At 41.1% G+C, this 23682-nt stretch overlaps 1 protein-coding gene across 1 annotated transcript in view; it reads right to left on the bottom strand.

The window, feature by feature from the left end:
• The window catches only part of CDCA2 (cell division cycle associated 2), a 46870-nt gene that overhangs the window by 7322 nt on the left and 15866 nt on the right, over positions 1 to 23682 (bottom strand). The window contains 6 exon segments of the mRNA XM_039250419.1: positions 7424 to 7561; positions 8452 to 8540; positions 10315 to 10393; positions 14598 to 14842; positions 15295 to 15379; positions 18065 to 18273. Of these exon segments, the coding sequence (XP_039106350.1) occupies positions 7424 to 7561; positions 8452 to 8540; positions 10315 to 10393; positions 14598 to 14842; positions 15295 to 15379; positions 18065 to 18273 (845 nt within the window).

Genomic DNA, 23682 nt, shown 5'->3' with positions numbered 1-23682 from the left:
AGACAGATATATATTTTCACTCATATGTGGAAACTGAGGAACTTAACAGAAGACCACAGGAGAAGAGAAAGAAAAAAAAAGTTACAAACAGAGAGGCAGGCAAACCACAAGAGACTCTGTATTAAATACAGAGAACAAACTGAGGGATGATGAGGTGGAAGGCTGGGGGGATGGGGAAAATGGGTGATGAGCACTAAAGTATGCACTTGTTGGAATGAGCCCTGGGTGTTTTGGTTTTTTTTTTTAAACATTTATTTATTATTGAGAGACAGAAAGAGACAGAGAAGGAAGGGCAGAGAGCAAGGGAGACACAGAATCTGAAGCAGGCTCCAGGCTCTGAGCTGTCAGCACAGAGCCCAACATGGGGCTTGAACTCACAAACAGTGAGACCATGACCTGAGTGGAAGCTGGACACTTAACCGACTGAGCCACCCAGGCGCCCCAAGCACTGGGTGTTTTAAGTGATGAATCACAGGAGTCTACTCCCAAATCCAAGAGCACACTGTATACACTGTATGTCAGTTAACTTGACAATAAATGATTTAAAAACGAATAAAGAAAAATTAATGGAGCACCTGGGTGGCTTAGTCAGTTAAGCGTTCAACTCTTGATTTCGGCTCAGGTCGAAAATCCCATAGTTTGTCAGTTCAAGCCCTGTGTTGGGCTCTGCACCAACAGCATGGAGCCTGCTTTAGATATTCTCTCTCTCTCTCTCTCTCTCAAAAATAAACATTTGAAAAGGATATATAGGGTGCCTGGGTAGCTCACTTGGTTCAAGTATCCGACTCTTAGTTTCCACTCAGGTCATGATCTCACGGTTTTGGGGGTTCAGGCTCCAAATTGGGCTCTGTGATGACAAGTGTTGTAGAGCCTGCTTGAGATTCTCTCTCTCTCCCTCTCTCTCTGCCCCTTCCCCACTTGCGCTGTCACGGTCTTTCTCAAAATAAACTTAAAATTTCCCCCACAACTTTTTAAGCTATAACTGACACATAACATGTAAGTTTAAGGTATACTTTGTAATAACTTGATGTATATATGCAAAATGATTATGTTTTTTTAAATAATAACTACTATTCACCAATAAAGGCACTAACTGTTCATACACACAAGAACCTGGACAAATCTCCAGAGAATTATGCTGAGTGGAAAAGAAAGCCAGTCCCAAGGAGTTACATAGAGTATGACTGCAAGTACATTACATTGCCAGAACGGCAAACTTCCGGAAATGGAGAACAGACTGGTGGCTGCCAGTGGAAGCGGGGAAGTAGAGAGAACTACAGAATGGCGAGAAGAGATTCCCTGTGCCGATGGAAATGCTCTGTATCTTGACCGTGTTGATATGTTTCCATGACACAGCACAAGTGTTACATGTCGTCACTGGGGAAAACTGGGCAGAGGGAAATTGGGAAGTCTATGTGATTCTTGTGACAACAGCATAAATATCTAAAACGATATCAAAATAAACAACTAAAACACAAAGACTAAAGACAACAATTTTCTCTAACATTTCATTTCCTCAGTGATCAAATTTCTCCAATTGGCCCATAAATGTCTTTTCACAACTGTTTAAATCAGGATCCCGACAAGGTCTTCACACATTCCCTTTGTTGAAAGATCACTTTTAATCTATGGTTCTTTCTTCCTTCCCTTGCCGTTTATTTGATGAATAAACAGAGGCATATCTCTGATAGACTTAACCAAACTCTGGATTTGGTTGATAGCAATCATGGTGTCTTTATTTCACTCTATCTCCTATACTTTCCTAAATTGGTCATTAGATCCAGACTTGATTAGATTGTGCTTTGATTTTTTTTTTTTTTTTTTTTTAAAGAAGCATCTCCTGGATACCTGTAGCCTTCTTCATCGCACTGGGAGGCCCACGTTCTCTCTCTGTGACAGTGTGACTGACCAGTGGGCTCGGGTGTGCAGTCCACTCTGTCCGTTCTGCTCCTCCATCAGCCTCCCATTTGATGATTAACAACTTTCATGAATGTGTTTTTATTTAATACTAGAAACTCTCCTATAAATACCTTTCCCTCATCAACCTATTTGTTTACCTGAACTTATTTTCCAATTTTCACAAAATCGAGTTGGTGTCCTAGACAGCTTCGAAGGTGACTTTTGAGATTTTTTTTTAACTGTTATGAAGTGTTTTTTTCATATTTGAACTCTTTGTTTCAATCCACTACAATTTTTATGTCTGATAGTCACAATGTCCCACCTTTGGTTGCTGTCTGATGTCCCTTCTCGTGGCCCCAGTGGTTTAAGCTTCCTTTGTTGCACACTGTACATACCCAGGCTTGTTTTGTACAGGAGCGGTTTAGAAATCTGAACGCAGCCATCTCACTTGATCAATTTTAGCTGAAAATGGTATTAAGAAATGCCAATCTTGGGGCGCCTGGGGTGGCTCAGTTGGTTAAGTGTCCGACTTCGGCTCAGGTCATAATCTCACGGTTCGTGGATTTGAGCCCCGCGTCGGCTCTGTGCTGACAGCCAGAGCCTGGAGCCTCTGTTTCAGATTCTGTATCTCCCTCTATCACTGACCCTCCCCTGCTCATGCTGTCTTTCTCTCTCTCAAAAATAAATAAAAAATATTTAAAAAACATTAAAAAAAAAAAAGAAATGCCAATCTAGAGGGGCACCTGGGTAGCTGTCAGTTAAGCACCTGACCTTAGCTCAGGTCATGGTCTCATGGTTCGTGAGTACAAGTCCTGCGTCGTGCTCTGTGCTAACAGTTAGGAGCCTGGAACCTGCTTCAGATTTCCCTCTCTCTCTGCCTGCACCCCCCACCCCCGGCTTGTGCTCTGTCCTGTCTCTCAAAAATGAATAAACATTAAGAAAAATGCCAATCTAGGGGTGCCTGGGTGGTTCCGTCAGTTAAGCTTTCGACTACTGATTTCGCTTAGGTTATGATCTCAGGGTCATAGGATCACTCCCCGAGTCTGGCTCTGTGCTAGGCATGGAGCCAGCTTAAGATTCCTCTCTCTCTGCCCCTTCCCTTGCCAAGGAAGGAACGAACAAACGAATGAATGAAGGAGGAGGGAGAGGGAGGGAAAGAGAACGAGAGAGAGAGAAAGAGAGAAAGAAGAAAAGAAAGGAAAAGAAAAGAAAAGAAAAAAGAAAAGGGCAATCTACGTACCAGAGGTGCTCACTGTTTCTAAGCCCTGACAGAGCTGGGAAATCTTCTTAAAGGAAAAAATCATGAGTCCATAATGATATTTCCAAATTTTGCCTAACAAGGTTCTGAATTTGACTTTAATAGCCATAGTGCTTGCTATGGCCAGGCATTGTTCTAAGCATTTTACATATATTAACTCATTTAATGCACACAATAAGCATATAAATTATGTACCATTATTACCTTTATTTTAAAACCAATAGAGATATCAAGAATCTTTCCCGCCATTCCACTAGTAGGAAGTGGTCAAGCCAGAATTTAGAACCCAGGTTGTTTGCTCCAGAACCTTCAGTGTTAACCACCCCCCATAATGTAATGTTAACACCCTCATTTGGATCTTCTTTACCCACTGTTCTCACCTTCTGCCAGTAGCTACATTTTGCAGGACAATCGGTTTTTAAAGCTTTGCCCTTAGTTGAAAACAAACTGCATTTACATTATGACTGTGTAAACAGTTTTCAGTGCTCTGGCAAAGACAAAGCTCAAGTTCCTTTCCTCTGGCGCCTCCTGTAGAGGATTCTCAGCACTAGGAAACATACTTTTTTAAAAATATAATTTATTGTCAAGTTGGCTTATAATAAGTAAATAAACTTAAAGAAAACAAAAAACAAAAAAATAAAGAACAAACAAGGGGCACCTGAGTGGCTCAGTGGGTTAAGCGTCCAACTATGGCTCAGGTCATGATCTCGCGGTCCATGAGTTTGTGCCCCATGTCAGGTTCTGTGCTGACAGCCCAGAGCCTGAAGCCTGCTTTGGATTCTGTCTACCTCTCTCTCTGCCCCTCCCCTGTTGGTGCTCTGTCTCCCTCTTGCTCAAAAATAAACAAACATTAAAAAAAAAGAAAACATACTTTTCCTTAACACTCCTTTACTGGTTGAAATCATGCTAACATCTGCTTTGTATTTACTCCAAAACTTTTATTGGAAATGGTATAGGTATATAATTACCTTCCTTTTTCTTCTGATACAACACACCTTCCACTTTCTCAATCATAGGTCTTTTTGTTTTTCTCTCCAGAGGACTTCTCCCTCGAGCATCCTTTCCTCCTGCTCCAGTCTGGACTGGCTGCTCCTCTAGGCTGGCCAAACAACTGTGTTTAGATATTTCTCTTGCGCTGCTCTTCTGTATCAGGAGACCTGCTGTGCTCTGAACTCTTACGCTTACTTAATCCTCGATTTGCTAGAGTATCTCCCCCAGTCATATCCAAAGAAAAGCTTCCAGAGTCCTTGAGGATCTCAATTTCTTTATTTTTTCTCTTACGCTTAGCTGAATTTGGCGGGGTACAGAGTATGGAGCTGAAATCAAGTTTCTTTCAAAACTTTAAAGGTCCTGTTCAATTATCTTTCATCGGTCAGGCTGCTGGTAAACTGGATACCCCTCCTATTCTTGTTTGTTGGCAGAAGTCCACTTTGTTATCTTTACTGCACAATTTCACACTGACAGTGCAACTGACTAGTTGCACTAGGCATTCAGTAGACTCTTATAACCTGAATAGCCCTTTTTTCCGTTCTGTGAAATCTCCTTCTATTTTGACAATGTCTTCCATTCCATTCTCCTATTCTTTCGAGACACCTTTGTAGTCTCCTAGATTCGGCTTTCTGTGTCTTCTTACTTACTTGTTTCTCTTTTGCTCTACCTTCTGGGAGACATTCCTCAACTTTATTCTTTAGCCAATGACTAAATTTTACATATTAAAGAATACTTCTTCCTCTGCCCTTTTTTTATAGCATCCCCTTCTTGGTTTTATGCAGATACTTTCTTAAATCTGAGTATATCGGAACTTTTCTCTTTTTTAATAGTATCCTTCCATTCCCTGAATACCATCTCTTTCTGGGGTTAGTTTTTCAACTTATACATATTGGTCTTTTGTGCTCTTGTTTCTACTCAGTTGTCTTGATTTCACAGAAAAGACTGGATACATTGGCCTGAGTTTCCTCTGCTTTCCAGCTCAGTCTCTTTCCTGTAGGGAAATTCTACTAGGAACCTTGGGTGGGGCAGGGTAGAACGGGGAGTATCAACCTTGGGCTTTGCTTTAGGGTAAGAGCAGGCTGTCAGGACTGTGGGGCTTTCTAAATGTCAGAATGAGGCCTTTCACCTAGATGACATCTGTTCTGAGACAGAAGAAGATGGAGGGAGGGGGGGAGGGGGGAGGTGCCAGCTGGTGCAAACCGTCTCCATTACTCTGTTTCCCGGCCAATACTGGGCCTAGAGTCTTCTGGGACCCCCATGGGCAAGATGGCTCCTATTGGCTCTCTGGCCCCCTCAGAGCACGTTTTGGGCTGTAAATCCACCTCCTTCTTCTGTCAACACGCCTTCATCCACTCTGTCTTCTAGAGATTTACTGAAGGGTGTCATCTATTGGGTAATATCCCTCCTCACTTCCTTCCTCTTCTCACCGCTATTCTGAGTCTAGTCTTTTTATTGTACCAATTATTTTAATTCTGTGGGGGTCCTGGTAGGGGTTGAAATAAACTTTACTGCTCAACCCTCCTTGAACTTTCTGACTGCTGATTTTATGTGAAGAAGTATGTGTACATTCTTTTAAGTGTTTTTTAAGAGTATAAAGCAAATCTATTTCTGATGCAATACTATAAGATGCATATGCTTATTTTTGAACTTATGTTTATTTTTTTTGGCAAGGGGATCTTTCAATGGAGTGTGACCTAAAAGAGGAATTGACCCAGGAAAACTTTCTGTTTCTTCCAGCTTTGCTGACTGGTAGATGTTTAAACCAGTTTTTGTTTAATGGAACAGGATGGAAGTTTACCGAATGTTTTGCAGAGGGAGGGTGTTGGGGTAAAATTGGCAAGTTTAGTTTTAGAAAAGTAGATATCAGAGGTGCTTATAGGATGGTTTAAGAGAAGCCTAGGGGCGCCTGGGTGGCTCAGTCAGTTAAGCGTCCAACTTCAGCTCAGGTCATGATCTCACGGTTTGTGGGTTTGAGCCCTGCGTCGGACTCTGTGCTGACAACTAGCTCAGAGCCTGGAGACAGTTTCAGATTGTGTCTCCCTCTCTCTCTGACCCTCCCCTGCTCACACTGTCTCTCTCTCTCAGAAAATAAAATTAAAAACGTTAAAAAAAATTTTTTAAGAAAAGAAGTCTAGTAGGCTGCTAAACATGTTTATAGATCAAAAAGATTTGGGAGGCATCAACCATGCTGCCTACAAAAAGAAAATATACAATTTGGAAAGGCAAAGAGTAGAACTCCAGGTAATCCAAACTAAGGGTGGGTGAAAGAAAATAAACCTTTAACAGAGGCTGTACAGGATGCTCTCGATTATGTCAAATGCTGCTGAGGTGGTAGGTTATACTGGATTTTACTTAGTAAGCTACTCAACACCTTGGAGAAATACTTCAAGTGAAGAGGTAGAAAAGGATACACCAGACTTCAAGTAATATCTGAAACTATGCTTTACCTTAGCAGCACCTGTGTGAGTCTCTTCAGCAGCAGTGTTAGATGGCAGAGGGGGTAACAGATTTATCCAGAGGTGAAGTAGAATGGAAGGGGTAGAGAACTGAGGTTACTGACAAGAGCTGTTGAAACAGCTTGCCCAGTTTGGGGTGAACAGGAAACATGGGAAATGACAGGATGTCTATCTGCTGGAGGGTACACAGAGGGGCCAGAAGATCCTAAGTACTGGACGAGGGACATAAGGGAATGAGAACGTGGGATGCACAGGTGGCCGGGATCAGGGAAAGGGACACAGAGCATGTATTATGGCAAGTGGGAACGTCTTCGGTACCAGCAAACTGTGGGGAGTGGCAGAGGAAGGTGCGGATCACCTGAGTGAAAGGGGTCTGGTTACAGGGTTAAGTGCTAGACCGCTATCCCTGAAGAGACAGTTGAAGTCACCTTAGCCAGCACGGGCCTTGAAGTGCTGAGGAAGACAGAACCAGCTTCTAAATACTTCCTTAAAAACAGGGAAGAGATCGAGCAACTGGCAGAAGAAAAGTCAAACAAGTGGCAGATGGTACACTCATCTTTGTCTAAGAAATTAGAGGAATCCTCTCAAACGCTGAGATTGGATCGTATTCAAAGGGAAAAACCAATTTAACATTTGAGTGCCAATGTTTTACGGCGCTATGTAAACATAACACAATGAAGAAGAAACAAAAACGGTCTTCAGGTAATTACAACATTGGTCCAATGTTAACTGAAAAAAAATTTCTTTCTGTGCCTTCCTAGCCATACAACAAAGAAATGTGCCACTTCTACTCTTATTATGTCCTTAAACACACACTTACTTGACTCTTTTTAGGATGTACTCTTGCCGTGTGCTTGCTTTCCTGAGATTTCCTCCTATTAATTTTCTTTTCTTTACAGGGCTGAGCTTCTGTGTTAAGTAAGTTGCAAACATTCTCTTCTGCAAAAGTGATCAACTGCTATAAAAAAATTTAGAGTAGGGATAATCATAAAACAGTTGCATCTGATATATGTTTTCCACATTTATTTTCCTTCCCACACTGCTTCTATCATTTCATATCCCAGTTGCTCTTAATTCACAATTCCATTAATCAGTTAAAACTCACATGGGGGAGAAGAGGAATTACCAATTTCTGATCTTATTAAACATAGACCCAAAGAAGAATATGCTCTCTGCCCAGTAAGGAAGAAAAAAAGTTTAAAATCAGTTGATTCATCTATTTACCAAATACGTATTAAGCATCTACAATTTAGCAGCTAACTGCTGTTGAGTTATGGGGGGAAATATACATTTAGATGATCTGAATTTGAATTCTGGCTTTATCACCCAACAGTATTAGCTAAAAGCGCTATAATGGTAATATATATTTATGAATTTAAATAAAAATCCAACTCTAATTATATAATAAAATAGGAAAAGACACATATTCAATGGGAGTTATGCTCCTACTAGAAAACATTAAAACCCAGTGTTAAAAAACAAAACAAAATCTTTTTGTAAAAAGCTATAATTATGCCATTTTATAATCTCTGTTATTAACATGCTACTCTTCTCCACTGCGTGCACCTCAGTAAAATAAAACCACACGGATCCCAAAGAAACATTCCAAACAGATTGCCTTCCACATTAACACAAATTCTGAGAGCATCTTTTTTTACTGTATTTTCCTTCTAATAAAATTAAAATCAAATGACAAAGAAAGCATTACCATGGTAATATGCTATGTAGGTTTTAGCTGTTAATGAATGTAATCAAATCAAGATTTTACCCATAACAATTTGACCAGAAAAGCAAAAAAATCTATAGCAAGATTTAAAAACAAAAACACTGCCAAATACAAACACTTACACTTCTTCGGTTAGAGGCCCGGGTTATTCTACCAACTTTAAGGGAGGCTGTCTTCTCATGGTTATCTGAAGAACTAAAGGGATCAATGCCTGATGAATAAGACACGAGCAAAATTAGAGTGGCTAAACAAAAAGCTGTAAGAGCTGTAATTTTCTGGATACACTGGGTACTCTTATGAATACCCACCTTTGCTTTTATTTATTTAAAAAATTTTTTTTAATGTTTATTTTTGAGAGAGAGACAGGATGAGCAGAGGAGAGTCAGAGAGAGAGGGAGACACACAATCTGAAACAGGCTCCAGGCTCTGAGCTGTCAGGACAAAGGCCAATGCGGGGCTTGAACCCACAAACCATGAGATCATGACCTGAGCCGAAGCCAGACGCCCAAATGACTGAGCCACCCAGGCGCCCTTACCCACCTTTGCTTTTTAACATAATGTAATATTTAAGCATAAATAATTACCAAGAATACATTTTGAGATTCAAAAACATTCTTTAAAATTTTAAGTTTACTGAACACCCAGAAACTGTCACCACTTTCCACGGAGACTGTATAACACCCAAAGATAACAGATTAAATCATATTACAGTAAATACCATATTTTCACTGATGTCTGTTTATTCAAAGCCACATGTTGTATAATGAAATTGCAATAAAGGGCATTAAGATGGTCGTGAAAATTATTTATTTAATTTATAAAATTCAAGTAATTTTTCATTTGATCACTTTTAACTATGTAAATGAAAGGCAGTATAATGTCTGTTAACGAGCACAGGCTTTGGAATATGACAGACTATGGCTTCAAGTTTAGCTCTAATTTCACACTACAGGCCGTGGATTCTATACCAATGAACCCAGTTTGTGTTGTCTAGCGAGTAAGAGGCCACTTAAAGGCCTTTGATCAAGGGGAGGCATGAATAATGGTTCCCATCCTAACTATTTTTCCCATGACATCTGTCCTCTAAATCCTGGTTTGCCTGGTCATGATCATAAAAAAGCTAGAGACTTTGAAAAGTGCCTATGCCCAAAAGGCCAAGTTAATGTTGGTTAACAGTTCTGGATACTGAAAAATGACCCATATGATCCAGATCATTCAGTTGTGCCAGCTATCAAACAAAAGGAACTTATTATTGACAGTTAAGACCTGAGATGGCAACTCCACTGCCTGCAGTGACTTGAAATATAGCCCTACCTATTTATAGAAGCTCAGTGTGAGTGATTAAAAGGTATGAGACTTGGATGGGCAAGAGACTTCTTATACGCTTTTCTATGCTATTTTCTTTTTTAGTTTTTTTTTTTTTTTTAATGTTTATGTATTTATTTTTTTTTGGGCAGACAGAGACAGCATAAATAGGGGAGGGGCAGAGAGAGGGAGACACAGAATCCGAAGCAGACTCCAGGCTCTGAGCTGTCAGCACAGACCCTAATGCGGGGCTTGAACTCACAAACTGTGAGATCATGACCTGAGCCAAAGTTGGATGCTTAACCAACTGAGCCACCCAGGTGTCTCAATACTATTTGGTTTTTTATTTTATTATTATTTTTTTAATTTCTGAGAGAGAGACAGCATGAGCAGGGGAGGGTCAGAGACAGAGGGAGATACAGAATCTGAAACCGGCTCCAGGCTCTGAGCTAGCTGTCAGCACACAGCCCGATGTGGGGCTTGAACCCACAAACCGTGAGATCATGACCTGAGCCGAAGTCAGATGCTTAACCAACTGAGCCACCCATGCACCCCAACTATTTGGTTTTTGAAACCAAATTGTTATGCATTGTTATAATAAAATTAAAAACTTAAATTCATATTTACACACAGTGAAAATGACACTTGTATGAATGTAAGATAAAAAAAAAAGTTACTACCTGAAAGAGTCTCAGAGATTGAAGACTTATTAAGAGGACTCAGAACTGCAAATGATACCTGAAGAGGTTCTATGTTTTCCTAAACAAAGAAAGAGAAGAAATCAGACATCCTTAAATTTAACGGACATACAATTGTTCCCAAAAGAAGATAAGGATTTATTTTCGTAGGTGAAATCGTAAAGATGGGAAATCAAGGAAAAAAAGTCAAAACAAAACGAAGATATTGGATATAAACATATATTTTATAATATTTACCAATCTTTAATGAGATTATGTTTATTAACTACAGTCCAACAAAGAAAAATAAAACATTAAGTGAAAGTGGCCATAACGATCCACTGACAAGTTACTCTTTGGTTAACTTAAAATCACTCCTAACTTTAAAATAAATGGGACATTCTATTATAAATACAATCTAACATTTCAATATTCCTCAGGGGAAATTCAGGGAAAATGGCAATATAAATGCAGACCCACACAATTGCCAGTATGATGGTCGCTGTTGGTTTCTCATAGAAAAAAACTTGTGAGTTTGAAGAAACTTGTCCTTAATTATCAGTTTGGTTCAGAGGGTATTTTTTATTGTCATTATTTTTTAAATCAGAAATGACCATATGGCTTTTCTTAGTTTAATGTGGTGAATTACAGATTGTTTTTCAAATATTAAAGTAATTTTGCATCTCTGGGTTAAATCTCACTTGGTCATGATGTAGTATCTTTATTATGTTCACAAGGATACTGTATTAAAGTTTTCTTAAAAATGTCTCATTATGAAATAAATATTTAAAAGAAAAAAGAATGGGATGTTTACATCTAATGAAGAATACACATTTGATTCATGGAGTTGGGATTTTAAATAGTTGTTACTAAAAATTCTGAAAACTGAAAAAATAAAAAGATAATGTCTGATTACGGTGTCAGGTTAATGCTGACATTAATGAACTGGGAACTATTTCTACCTCCTCAATTCATTTGAAAGAGTCTCTGCAAAATTAGGCCTTCCTTAAGTGTTTGGTAGAATTCATTAGCAAAGTCATCTGGACATGCAGTTTTCTATGTGGGAAGGTTTTGTTTATTTTTTTTAATGTTTTTTTATTTATTTCTGAGAGAGAGAGAGACAGCGTGAGCAGAGGAGGGTCAAAGAGAGAGGGAGACACAGAATCCAAAACAGGCTCCAGGCTCCGAGCTAGCAGTCAGCACAAGCCTGATGCGGGACTCGAACCCATGAACCATGAGATCACGGCCTGAGCCGAAGTTGGACACTTAACCGACTGAGCCACCCAGGTGCCCCTGTGTGGGAAGGTTTTGACTAAAACTTCAATTTCTTCAGTTGATATAGGGAGAATGAGGTAAGGGATTTCTTCTCAAGGGAGATTTGGAAGTTTGTGCTTTAAATAGGTCTAGTTTATCTAAATTGTTGAATGTGTTGGCATTAAGTTTTTCATAATACTTTCTGATTATCCTTTTATCTGTATTAACCTTCTAATACCAGTTAGAATGTATAGTTACTGCTCATTTATTATATTGGTAATTGGAGTAGTTTCCCTTTTCCCTGAACAGTCTGATTACAAGTTTACTCATGTTATTTTTCTAAGGCATAATCTTTTTATTTCAATGATATTTCTCTATTGCTTGTTTTTTTTACTTCATTGATTTCTGCATTTATCTTTATTAATTCCGTCTGCTTACTGTCACTTTAATTGCTTTTCTTTTATTGGTTTCTTAAAGTGGAAGTTGAGATCATCAATTTGTCTCTTATGGTGAAATACAATTTGTCTCTTATTCCCCTCTAAGCCTCCTCTTGGTGCATCCCATACATTTCTATTGTTTTGTTGTTTAGGGTTACAGCATTCATCTTTAACTCACACCACTTTGTGTACAGGTTAAAAACCCCTCCCAGCCTCTATGACATGTTACTTTTGTTGTATATTTTACTAACTAGGCTACAAACTAAACAATACAGTTATTCTTGCCTTAAACAATCTTTTATAGAGATTAATGATAATGATAAAGTCTGCTACAGTCGCCCACGTTTTCAATGCTCTTCATTCCTTTGCTAGATTTCCATCTAGAACCATTCTCTTTCTGATGAAGGGAATTCCCATTAACATTTCTTCTAATGTTAACCCGTTACAGTAATGAATTCTCTCAGCTTCCATATGTATGAAAAAGCCTGTTCTTTCACCTCTGTTTTGAAATAATAACTGATACGGAATTCTACACGGACTTTTTATTGTTGTTGTTGTTTGGGTAATTTTTGCTCCAAGTAATTAAGTACATCTTCAAAAGATGCTGCAGTGTCGTCTTCTGGCTTGCACAGTTTCTAATGACAGTTCTGCTGCCTCTCATATTATTTTTTTTTTTTATTCTAGTTCCTTTTAGGCTATATATCACTGATTCTAAGCAATGAAGTGTCTTTGCTTACTATTTCATGTTTCCTGTGCTGGGAATTTGTTGAACTTTCAGGATCTGCAAGTATATCATTTTATCAAATTGGAAAATTTTCTATTATTATGTTTCAAATATTTTTTCTTCTGTTCTGTCTGATCTCCTCTCTGTTGGGACTCTATAATTATATGTATATTATGCTACCTAAAGTTGTCCCAGCTCACCAATTGCTCACTCTTGTTCAGTCATTTTTATTCTTTCATGGAGAATAATTTCTATTATTATATCTTTACATTGGGTAATCTTTTCTTTTGACAACTCTAATATGCTATTAATCTCATTCAACCTAATTTTCTTCCCTGAGATTATAATTTCCAGAGTTCAAGGTGGATCTTTCCTATATTTCATGTTCTTAACAAGCTCAATCTTTCCTTCACCTCTTTGAACATATGAAAGATGGATTAAAAAATACTTTCAATGCCTTTGTCTATAAATTCTACCATATGTATAATTTCTGGGTATACTATTTATTGATTGGTTTTTCTTATCATTATGAGGGCACCTTTTCTAAAACATCTATTAGTTTTTAACTGAACGTCATACATTTTGAACGTACTGTTGTTTGACACTGGATAGTTTTGCTGTTCTTCGGCTTTTTTATACAACGCAGTAAAGTTAGTTACAGAAAAGTTGTCTCCTTTCAAAGTTTGCATTTAAGCTCTGCTAGGCTTTCAATCTAATTCTGTTCTAAGAGGGAGGCAATACTCTCCTGAGTGTCTGATGCGCTCTGAATTACTCAGGTTGGTGGGAGCTCTACTCCTGCCACCTCTGTGAACTCTAGGGATTGTTCCATTTGGGAAGTCCTTTCCCTGGCCTAGGCCAGTTTACTTACAAGTTCCCGGTGACCAGTGCTCAGCTATGGACTCAAGTGAGACCCTTTGCAGATCTCCAGAGCTCTGTGCAGCTCTCTCCTTTCCAGTACTCTGAACATGACCTCTAGCCTCTCCCTCACTTTCCCAGACCCCCACGCCCATCCCCTCAACTCATGGAGACTGCCAGGCTCCACCAAGGTAAGCCCTTCTTGTGCGGTGTTTGTTTTTAGTTGTTTCTCATGAAAACATAAATTAGGTCCCTGTGACCCCATCTTGGCTGAAAGTGGAATACTCTTATTCTGAAGTGTAATGGCAAGGGAGAAAATGAATGATGGTCCCAATATAAAAACAGGTAATTTTCTAGAGAAGAAATTCAAATGGCTTACAAACATATGAAAAATGTTCAAACCTCACTAAACTAAGTTTTCAAGCTATTTAAAAAAGTACAATTAATACCCAGGGTTTACAAAGTATGATCAAATAAAACCATATATAGTGTGGTTGAGTCCAAATTGGTACACTTTCTGGGTACTCAACAATATGTATCAAAAGGTGAAAAACATTCTTCTTTCATCCAGTAATTCTACCTACTGAAATTCATCTTAAGGAAAAACTTTATATTTATAGTGTATCAGTTCGAAGACTGCTGCTCTTTCACATCTTCCCATCTCTAAAATCTGAGAACGTCTGACAATTCACGGGTATCACAGCTTAATGTCTAGCCTTCTCTCCCAGTAATACATAAAGCAATGGTACATCTTACAGTCCACAGTATTTCAGCTCCATGAAACGTGCTACGTACAAAAAGCCCTGCAAGTACAAGAGAATGGGGACTGACCTGTGCACTTGTTGGGACACGCACAGGATGGGGGTGGGGGGACCCACCTACAAAAATGCATTAATTTATACCATGACACATCATTTAGTCCATTTCACGATTTCAAAGCATAATTACTGTTCACACAAAACAGGTGAGGTCTGATGAAAATGTAAACAAGTTTGCGCCGCACTTTGTACACTTACGAGATTCTCCCCCTTGTCATCAAAATCTGGCTGTGATAACTGCGCAGGAACCGGTGACTGCTCGAGGAGCAGGGGACTGATACTACTTAAATCCTTTTTTCGAACAGGTGTCCCTCCTTTCCGCAACGGAGTATTTGCCGGCAAAGTCTCATCAAACACCTCAGGGCTGAGATCCTCTCCAAAAGTAACTCTCTTCCTCTTCCTGACATTTAGAAAGGCTGGCACTTTACAGTTTTCTTGACCTTCTATAGATAATGAATGGGTAGATTTAAAAAAAAAGTTAGGCTATATTTCTTATCTAAATTACGTGTCCTAGAATCTTTTAGCAGCTATTATTTGTATAATAGAAAATACAGTTTGCAGAGAAAAAAATTCAAAATGGAAAAGGTAAGCAGTATTTCTAATTACAATACGGTAATCGACTTGAAAGTAAATTTTGCATGAGTATCCTGGAAGTTTACAAAATTGGAGTATCAATTTCCTTTGTAAGTGTTACCATTAAGCACAAATGGGCAGATGAAATGAACAGACCAATTCTGAGACTCTCCAAGGAGGTTACAACCAACTGCTCTTCATTCCCAGGTAATTTCAGAAGCATTGAAGCACTTAGCAAATCGTTGAAAATATCGCATACTAGATCAGCTTTTTACAAGAAAATGATATCCCCAGGCTTCCCAAATAAATGTGAATTTCTTACCTGTTGTTTGTTCTTTGCAACAGTTCGCAAGATTTGAGATTAAGCTTGGATGAGTCCCGTCATCCCAGAGATTGTCACAGTGTTCCTAAGCAAAATAAACATCAATGAATAATCTTACACGTATAAATGCATACTCACAGTCATTAAGCATGGCCACTTTGAACTTTTTTCTGCCAAGGGTAATACTATATTGCTTTCATAACTGTTCTGGCTTAGTGACATGAGCCACAAATAAAAACCGGACTCCCTATATGTTACTTTAGTAAATAGTATTTTAGGCAAAAGTTAAAGAACAGAAATCTATAATATGGGCTAAATGCATTCCATCATTTTTAATCTGGCAAATAAGGTTAAGGAAAAATGTGAATGGCTAGAATTATAATGTACTATATGGATGGTGTCAGATTAGGCTATCTACAGGTGTAAGATCTGCACAAAAATAAGGAAACAGGTAAATGGCATAATAGGGTGCTTAAGCATGGGAAACAGACCTTTTTAAGTGTGTAAATCTCCTGTCCATGTGACTGTATTCCTGAGTTAGGAACAAGGAGAGAAGGTAATATCTGTCCCTCTCTGCTTCCCCAAAAGATTAGAGAGTTGGTGAGGAAGGTACAGCATGAGTCCTGAATCACCCAAGAAGGCAAAACTCAACACAGGGCTGCTGGCGGGAAGCAGGGGAGGGCCAGGGCCACAGGCTGCATGAGCCATCTCCACATCCTCTGCTGCCCAGACCTTGACGGGCCCTTCTTCCCTAGAGCCGTCCATTTTCTCCAGCGCATCCATTCCAAAGGCCTCACCTTCTCTAAACAAATGCCCTGCCCCAAACAACCCTCCTTGAGCAGCTGTCTCTCAAGTCCACTTCATTCTCCTGACTGGGAAAAGGCCCACAGTTGTGAAGTAAGTGAAATTAGAAAATGAAATTCTGGTGAATTTTTGAGATTTATTTACAATCAAAACCACCATGAAAATTAGCGAACGATTCAAACTGTATACACCTACAAACTTTGGAGAGCTTAGTAAAAACATTAATTATAAAAATCTTCATATAATTCTAGTGGTAGGACTGGATGTTGGCTATGTCATATAATAAGTAAGAGTTACATGGATCATGAGATGCTAAGCCTTTTGAAGATAAAAATAAATACACATGATATGAATAAACAGTGCTATATAGAAACCCATATCAGCTCTTTAACCAGAAAAACTGTTAAACATTTCAAAGTACATTTAAAAGTTACATTAAAAGTAACCACTGACCATAACTATGTATGTAAATAGAAGGTAGTCTACTTTATTTTGGCTTTAGAAACAGATGTGTAGGTGGGGCGCCTGGGTGCCTCAGTCATTTAAGCATTCAGCTCAGGTCATGATCTCACAGTTCATTCTCCATCTCCTGTCTCCCTCTCTCTCTCTCTGCCCCCTCCCCCACTTGCACGCGTGCGTGCGCTCTCTCCATCTCTCAAAAATAAACTTCAAATAAGAAAAAAGAAAAGACAGGGGTGCCTGGGTGGCTTAGTCGGTTAAGCGTCCGACTTATGCTCAGGTCATGATCTCGCAGTTCGTGGGTTCGAGCCCTGCGTCAGGCTCTGTGCCGACTGCCAGCTCAGATTCTGGAGCCTGTTTCAGTCTGTGACTCTCTCTCTCTCTGACCCTCCCCTGCTCACGCTGTCTGTCTCTCTCTCTCTCCTAGAAATAAATAAAAATATTAAAAAAAAAAAAAAAGAAAAAAGAAAAAAAAGACAGAGGTGTGTAGGCATGGCTATACATTTAAATGCCTATGAAGTGGGAAAGAAAAAGTTCTCATTTGCCAGGCACTGGTGCTAATTTCATATTATTATTCCATTTACTACTGCTCAAATTAGCCTGAAAGATAGTTTGTAACACTGTCCTTTTGGAGACGAAACCAAGGTACATAGAATTGGTCCAGCTCTTAACTTTCAGAGTCAGGGTTTGAAACCAGGCTCCTGGACTCCAGAGCCCACCTTACAATGTCTCATAGTGTTTACGGCCTGTCATGGATTTTAACATAAGATTTCTCTGGGTTCACTTAATACCCTCAAGCCTCAGTTTATATAAAATGGGGTTAATATCTTTCTTGGAGTATTAGTGCGTGCTGCATGTACATGACACATGCCAGAACTGTCCACGGAAAGTACTAAGTGACAGTTAGCTCCCATCAACCTATTCTTAGCTCACACTAGTGGAGTTTAGAGAAAGATGCACGCCTGTAAAACAAGCAATTTCTAAGACCAAATATTTTGGGTGGAAATGATTAACAGACTCACATTAACAACTGTGAAACTCTTATAGAGTCTGCCTATATTAAATTCTACATGTTATAACCCATACTGAGTTTTAGGTTTATTTATTTTTGAGAGAGAGAGAGAGAGAGAGAGAGAGAGAGAGAGAGAGGGTGTGAGTGGGGAATGGGGCAGAGAGAGAGGGAGACACATAAGCCGAAGCAGGCTCCAGGCTCTGAGCTGTCAGCGCAGAGCCTGACATGGGACTCAAACCCACAGACTATGAGACCATGACGTGAGCCGAAGTCAGACGCTTAACCGACTGAGCCACCCAGGCACCCCGATCCATAATGAACTTGAAAAGAAAAGAAAGAAACTGCACAATTCTGTGAGTGTGAAAAGAAGGGGTAAACATTAGGGCAAGAGATCTCCTTTTAAACCAGTATGACCTACAACAATTCACAAGTACTGTTTTAAACGAAAATGAATTTTTATTCCCTTTGCTTTAGGAAAAGCAGCTCTTGACTTACCTGCAGGCTTTCTAGAAGTGGGTTAACAGAGGGTTTCTTTAGCACGGAACGAAGTACGATGGTCTCGGAGGACGCAGCAGCCCTCTTGCAGGGTGGAGTGACCAGTGACCGGACTTGAGGAGCTGCATCTGTGCTCATTTCTGTCAAGTTGTCAAGTGAAACAGCAACCCCGGGTCCCTTGCCCTCCACATGCTCAGCAACCCTGACGCCTTCAAAGTAAACATGTAAACAAGAGACGCAGAAGACATCTGAATCAGGCCATCCTACACCAGAAATACTATGCCTCTGCAGAGAGAATACCTGGCTACGCGGAATTCCACGTTAGGGGTGCCTGAGTGGCTCAGTCGGGTAAACGCCTGACTCCTGCAACGGCTCAGGCCGTGATCTTGCGGTCATGTGATCGACATGTGGGGTTGCAGGGCTCTGTGATGACAGTGAGGAGCCTGCTTGGGATTCTCTGGCTCCCCTCTCTCTGCCCCTCCCCTGTGCTCTCTCTCTCTCTCTCTCTCTCTCACGAAGTTTAAAAAAAAAAAAAAAGAAAGAAAGAAAAGAAAAGAAATTCAACCCTAATATATTCTGCTTACAGAATGACATCTAGAATTTCATTTGGAAATATAAAAAGACAGAGAAGTGGCACTGGGCACAACTTTCTCACTACTGAGGGGCAAGGAGTTTGGGCTCCTACAAATCTAAGGTGCCCATGAAACAGAGACTGACTTAGCCTTCACTTACAACACCCAAGACTTGCACCAGAACACCAACCGGAGTTGGGCAATGACAGAGGACCAACTCTACCAGGCAGTCAGAGCTATTTCAGCATGCAAGGGTGGCGGGAGGGAGAAGATAGGAAGCGAGGAGAAAGATGATCAAACCAAATCGTTTATAGGCTGCGTGTGCCCACAAGGCAAAGCTTCCTCTTGCAAAGCATTTTCTCACGAGAGTATTTCCTTATGACTGCCACTTAACACACATGTTGGGCACTCACAACGTGACAGGCACTCTTTTCTAGGTGCTAGAGATACGACAATGAATAAAACACACAAAGCCCTCCTGGAGCCTGGACGGCTCAGTCGGTTGATTGAATGTCAGGATTCTTGGTTTCAGCTTGGGTCATGACCTCACAGTTCGTGAGTTCGAGCTCCATCTTGGGCTCTACACTAACAGTGTGGAGGCTGCTTAGGATTCTCTCTTTCTCTGCCCCTCCCCCACTTGCATGTACTCTCTCTCAAAATAAACTATAAAAGAAAAACCATACACACAAAAAACAAAAACCCCCCACAGAAAGCCCCCATACTTTGGGGAACAGATAGACAATATAAAAGACCTGGGAGGGGTAGAAGGTGAGACTAAGCTATAGCTGTGAATCAGCGTGAGGGGTCCCTGTGCTGGAATAGTTCTCTGTCTTGACTGAAGGCAGTGTGGTCACAAGTCTACATGTGTTAAAATTACACGGAACTAAATATACATGTAAATCACTGCATGACAAGTTAACTGGTGACACGTGAAGAAAAGTCAGCGCACTGTATCGTGTCGATTCCCTGGTTGTGGCAGTGTATTACTGCTACCCAAGATGTCACCACTGGGGAACCCTGGGAGGGAGGGGACACGGGATCTCTACGTTATTTCGTACAACTGCAAGGGGCTCTACAGTCATCTCCAAATAAAGAGAAAAGATTAAAGAAATGTATAAAGATAAGGAGCAAAATGTGCCTTTAAAGGCAACAATGTAGAAGTTAAGGGGATATAGCAGGATATGGTGGGAGGGGAGCTGCTGTTTTGAGGTGTTTCAGGGACCCAGCAGGCATCTTGGTGAAATGAGGCAGTGAACCATGCACACGTCTAGGGAAGAATATTACATGTATGAAGCTATGTGCGAAGGTCTGACATAGGAACGCAGCTGATGCACGATGGGAACAGCAAGGCCAGTGTGGCTGGAACAGCCGAGCAAGGATTGGAAAGCTAAGAAGCTCCAAGACAAGGCTAAGGACTGACTGGGTCCAGTGTGACTGGATACTATTCTGGGTGGGTGGGAGGTCAATGAAAGATTTTGAGAAGGGGAATGACACAGTGTGGCTAGCATTTTAAAAAGGAACACCCTGGCCACCATGTAGAAGACTTTGAAGAGGGGGGTCAACAAAGATGGCAGCAGGGAAGTCAAGTAAGAGGAGGTCAAACAATCCAAGCAAGAGAAGGTGGGAGCCTGGACTGCAGTGATTTCACTTAGGAGATGGGAAATAGTTACACATTTGATATATTGTCAAGATAAAGCCAACAGCACAGCATTTGTTAATGAAGCTCAAGTTTAACTTTTGAAAGGGAGGGGTCAAGGTAACGTCAAGGTTTTTGACACAAGCAATTGACTGAATGGTCAGTATTGTTTACGGAGATGGAAAAACAAACAGATGAGCAGTCTTGGGAAGGAGAAACAGCCAAAACCCATTTGAGTAGGTTAAGTCTGAGATGCTTATTAGACATCCTGTGGAGACCTGAAAAGGCAGCTGGGCATGTGGGTTTAGAGTTCAGGGAAGACACCAAGGATAGGTATTTACAGTTCGAAGTCAACAGCACACAGACAGCATTTAAGGTTGTGGGAATGCCTACAATCACCTAGGGAGTGAGTGCAGAGAGAAGTCAGAGCACTGAACCCAGGGCATTCAAATGTTTAAAGGTCAGGATGGAAGGCAAGGAAGGAATAAGGAAGACAGAAAGACAGGAAGAGGGGAAAATAAGAGAGAATGATGTCCTGCTGCCCAGTGAAGAAATGGCTTCTCACAGGAGGCACTGTCAGCTCTGCCTGCCACACGGGGATGCCAAGGAGAGGGTATACGGAGAGAGATGACTGCCATAGCAAGGAAGAGGCTGCTGGTTACCAAGGCCCATGTGGAGCTGGATCAAGACAGAATGGGAGGCGAGGAGACTGGCCCGGTCTGCTCCTTAAGGGAGCTCTGCTACACCGGGGCGCCTGGGGGGTTCCATCGGTTAGGCGCCGACTTTGGCTCAAGTCATGATCTCTTGGTTCTTGAGTTTGAGCTTTGCATCCGGCTCTGTGCTGATAGCATGGAGCCTGGATCCTGCTTCAGATTCTGTGTCTCCCTCTCTCTGCCCCTCCCCCACTGAGGCTCTGTGTGTGTCTCTCTCAAAAATAAATAACCATTAAAAATATTTTTTTTAAGGGAGCTTTGCTACAGAGGAAGGCAAGGAAATGGGGGTTCTGGCTGAAAGGAAACCCTGAGACAAAGGCAAGTTATAGATGGGCGATATTAGAGCATGTTGCATGTCAGTGGGGAAAATGAAAAACCCAGAAAAGAGGGGACACCTCAGGCAGGTCCTCAAAAGGGAAGGGACCACACTGACGGGGCTGGCTTTGGATAAGAGCACAGAGGATCTACTATAACAGGAGGAAACAAAGCAGGGGTCTGCTTGTTCAGAGAGGCATGAGGGTGTGGTGGCGAGTGGCCCAGGCCATTTGCTTCTGGCATCCTTTGTCTTCTTGCTGACAGAAGCAAGAGACTACAAAGGGGCACCAGGGAACTTTCATCTCTGTCATATGTGAGGAGGGCTGCCAGATATAAGAAAGAAAAGTGCAAGAGGCCCAATTAAATTTTGAATTATATCTAATTATGTATGTATGTTGATATAAAAGAAAAATACTGCACAAAACACACTTATGCTGAAGAATTCTTTTTTGTAAGAAACAAATCATAAATGCCTTAAAAAAACAAAAAAGCAAGGAAAGGCAAATTGGAAGCTTAAGTGAAAAGGGAAGTTACGACTAAGGAAGAGAAGGGACGGCCAGACAGCACTGGGGCCCCACGCAAGGCCAAATGTCTGGTGATTCATCACAGACATACGGAAGGCAGGAACAGCATAGGAAGGCAGAGTCATGGGCTGGACCTCCAGCAAGGCGGGTAGAAGAGACATGGCGCAGAGGGCAAGGAGATCATGGAGGTATCATGCGGGTTCTCCTCCGCAAGCTCTCCCCAAAGTATTTTCTACCCCCATTCCCCAAATCTAACACAACTCTGTACCGCATCCATCACCTTCCAATTCGAATTAAGTCAGAGCAGACAAGACATACAAGAAATGCTAAAGGAAGTTCTTTTCTAGGTCCAAGGTATATGATGCCAGAGGGAAACTTAGATCCTCAGGAAGGAATGGAAGAGGATCAGAAATGGTAGCTATCAGCGTGACCACGAAAGATTCTTCTCCCAATATATGTGATTGTTTAAAGCAAAAATATTGTGGGACTTAAAATGAATATACAAGTAAGATAGAAGAGGGGTGCCTGGGTGGCTCAGTCCGTTGAGCATCTGACTTCAGCTCAGGTTATGACCTCTCAGTCTGTGAGTTCGAGCCCCGTGTCAGACTCTGTGCTGACAGATCAGAACCTGGAGCCTGCTTTCGATTCTGTGTCTCCCTCCCTCTCTTTCTCTCTCAGCTCCTTTCCCCTCATGTTCTGTCTCTTTCTCTCTCAAAAATAAATATTTAAAAAAAAGTAATATAGAGGATATCTGTAGTGTAAAGTACCATAAAAGACATGGGTGGGCAGACAGGAAATCAATCTCTCCCCTAATACCAGCTCTGTTCGGGTTCCAGGACCCAATTCTAACATAGGGGAAAGGATTCTCTCACACAGATCACCACCAAGCAATTCTCGGACCCCAGCAGGGTGTCCAAGAACTCAACCCAATTCTGACACTATCCAGAGACAGCATCAGGTTCCAGAGGTGAAGGGCTCAGTTCTACCGGAGCATGCCCCACCCCCCACCCCCCACTTCAGATGCCAGTCATAGGTCCTGAGCTGTCTCTCGTGCCTCTGACCAACCTGCTACAGACCAGAGCTTCCAACAACCTCCTCCTTGGACTTCAGATGCCAGTCACAGGTCCAGATCGTGACCTACACTTCTGACAGCAGCTATCCATCAAGAGTCTCTTGGGACCTACTCCTTTACGTTCTCTGAATTTGCCAGGGCAGCTCAGAACTCAGGGAAACACTTATGTTTACCAGTTTCTTGAAGGAAATGATAAAGGGTGCGAATCACCAGCCAGATGAAGAGAACACAGGGCTAGGTGCCCGCATCTCCACACATTCAGCAACCCGGAAGCTCCCTGAACCTTGTCTTTTTGCGTTTTTTATGGAGCAATACATGGTCCATGTATTTCAATACATGGTCATGACCGATGAAGTCACTGGCTGATTCAACCTCCAGTCCCTCTCCTCTCCTCCCAGGTCAGGGGGTGGGGCTGAACGCTCCAATCACGTGCTTGGTCCTCCCAGCAACTAGCTCTGGCCACTGGGTGGGACCCAAAAGCCACCTTCCTTAGTAGTAAGACACCAGTGTCACCTTTATGGTTTTAAAGTATTTTTAGGAACTGTGGATGAAGGCCAAATCTATCTGAAGAATGTTTGGTCATCTAAATATTTATTCATTCAATAAATATTCATTTAGATAACCAATGTGTATTTCTTTCTTCTTTGTTTTGTTTTTTGAGCAGGAGGCAAAAGTTTATTAGAATATAAGATTACAAAGGAAGATAGTAGGAAAGCTCTCCTTACAGAGAGGGGACACTCAAAAGTGAATGCCTGAGGACTACAGGCAAGAGTCTTTGTTGTTTTT

The sequence above is a fragment of the Hyaena hyaena genome, unplaced genomic scaffold (assembly GCF_003009895.1).
Source record: "Hyaena hyaena isolate Hyena2069 unplaced genomic scaffold, ASM300989v1 scaffold_370, whole genome shotgun sequence".
Classification (NCBI taxonomy): domain Eukaryota; kingdom Metazoa; phylum Chordata; class Mammalia; order Carnivora; family Hyaenidae; genus Hyaena; species Hyaena hyaena.
The sequence above is the reverse complement of the archived record's forward strand: the minus strand, read 5'-3'. Positions and strand labels throughout refer to the sequence as shown.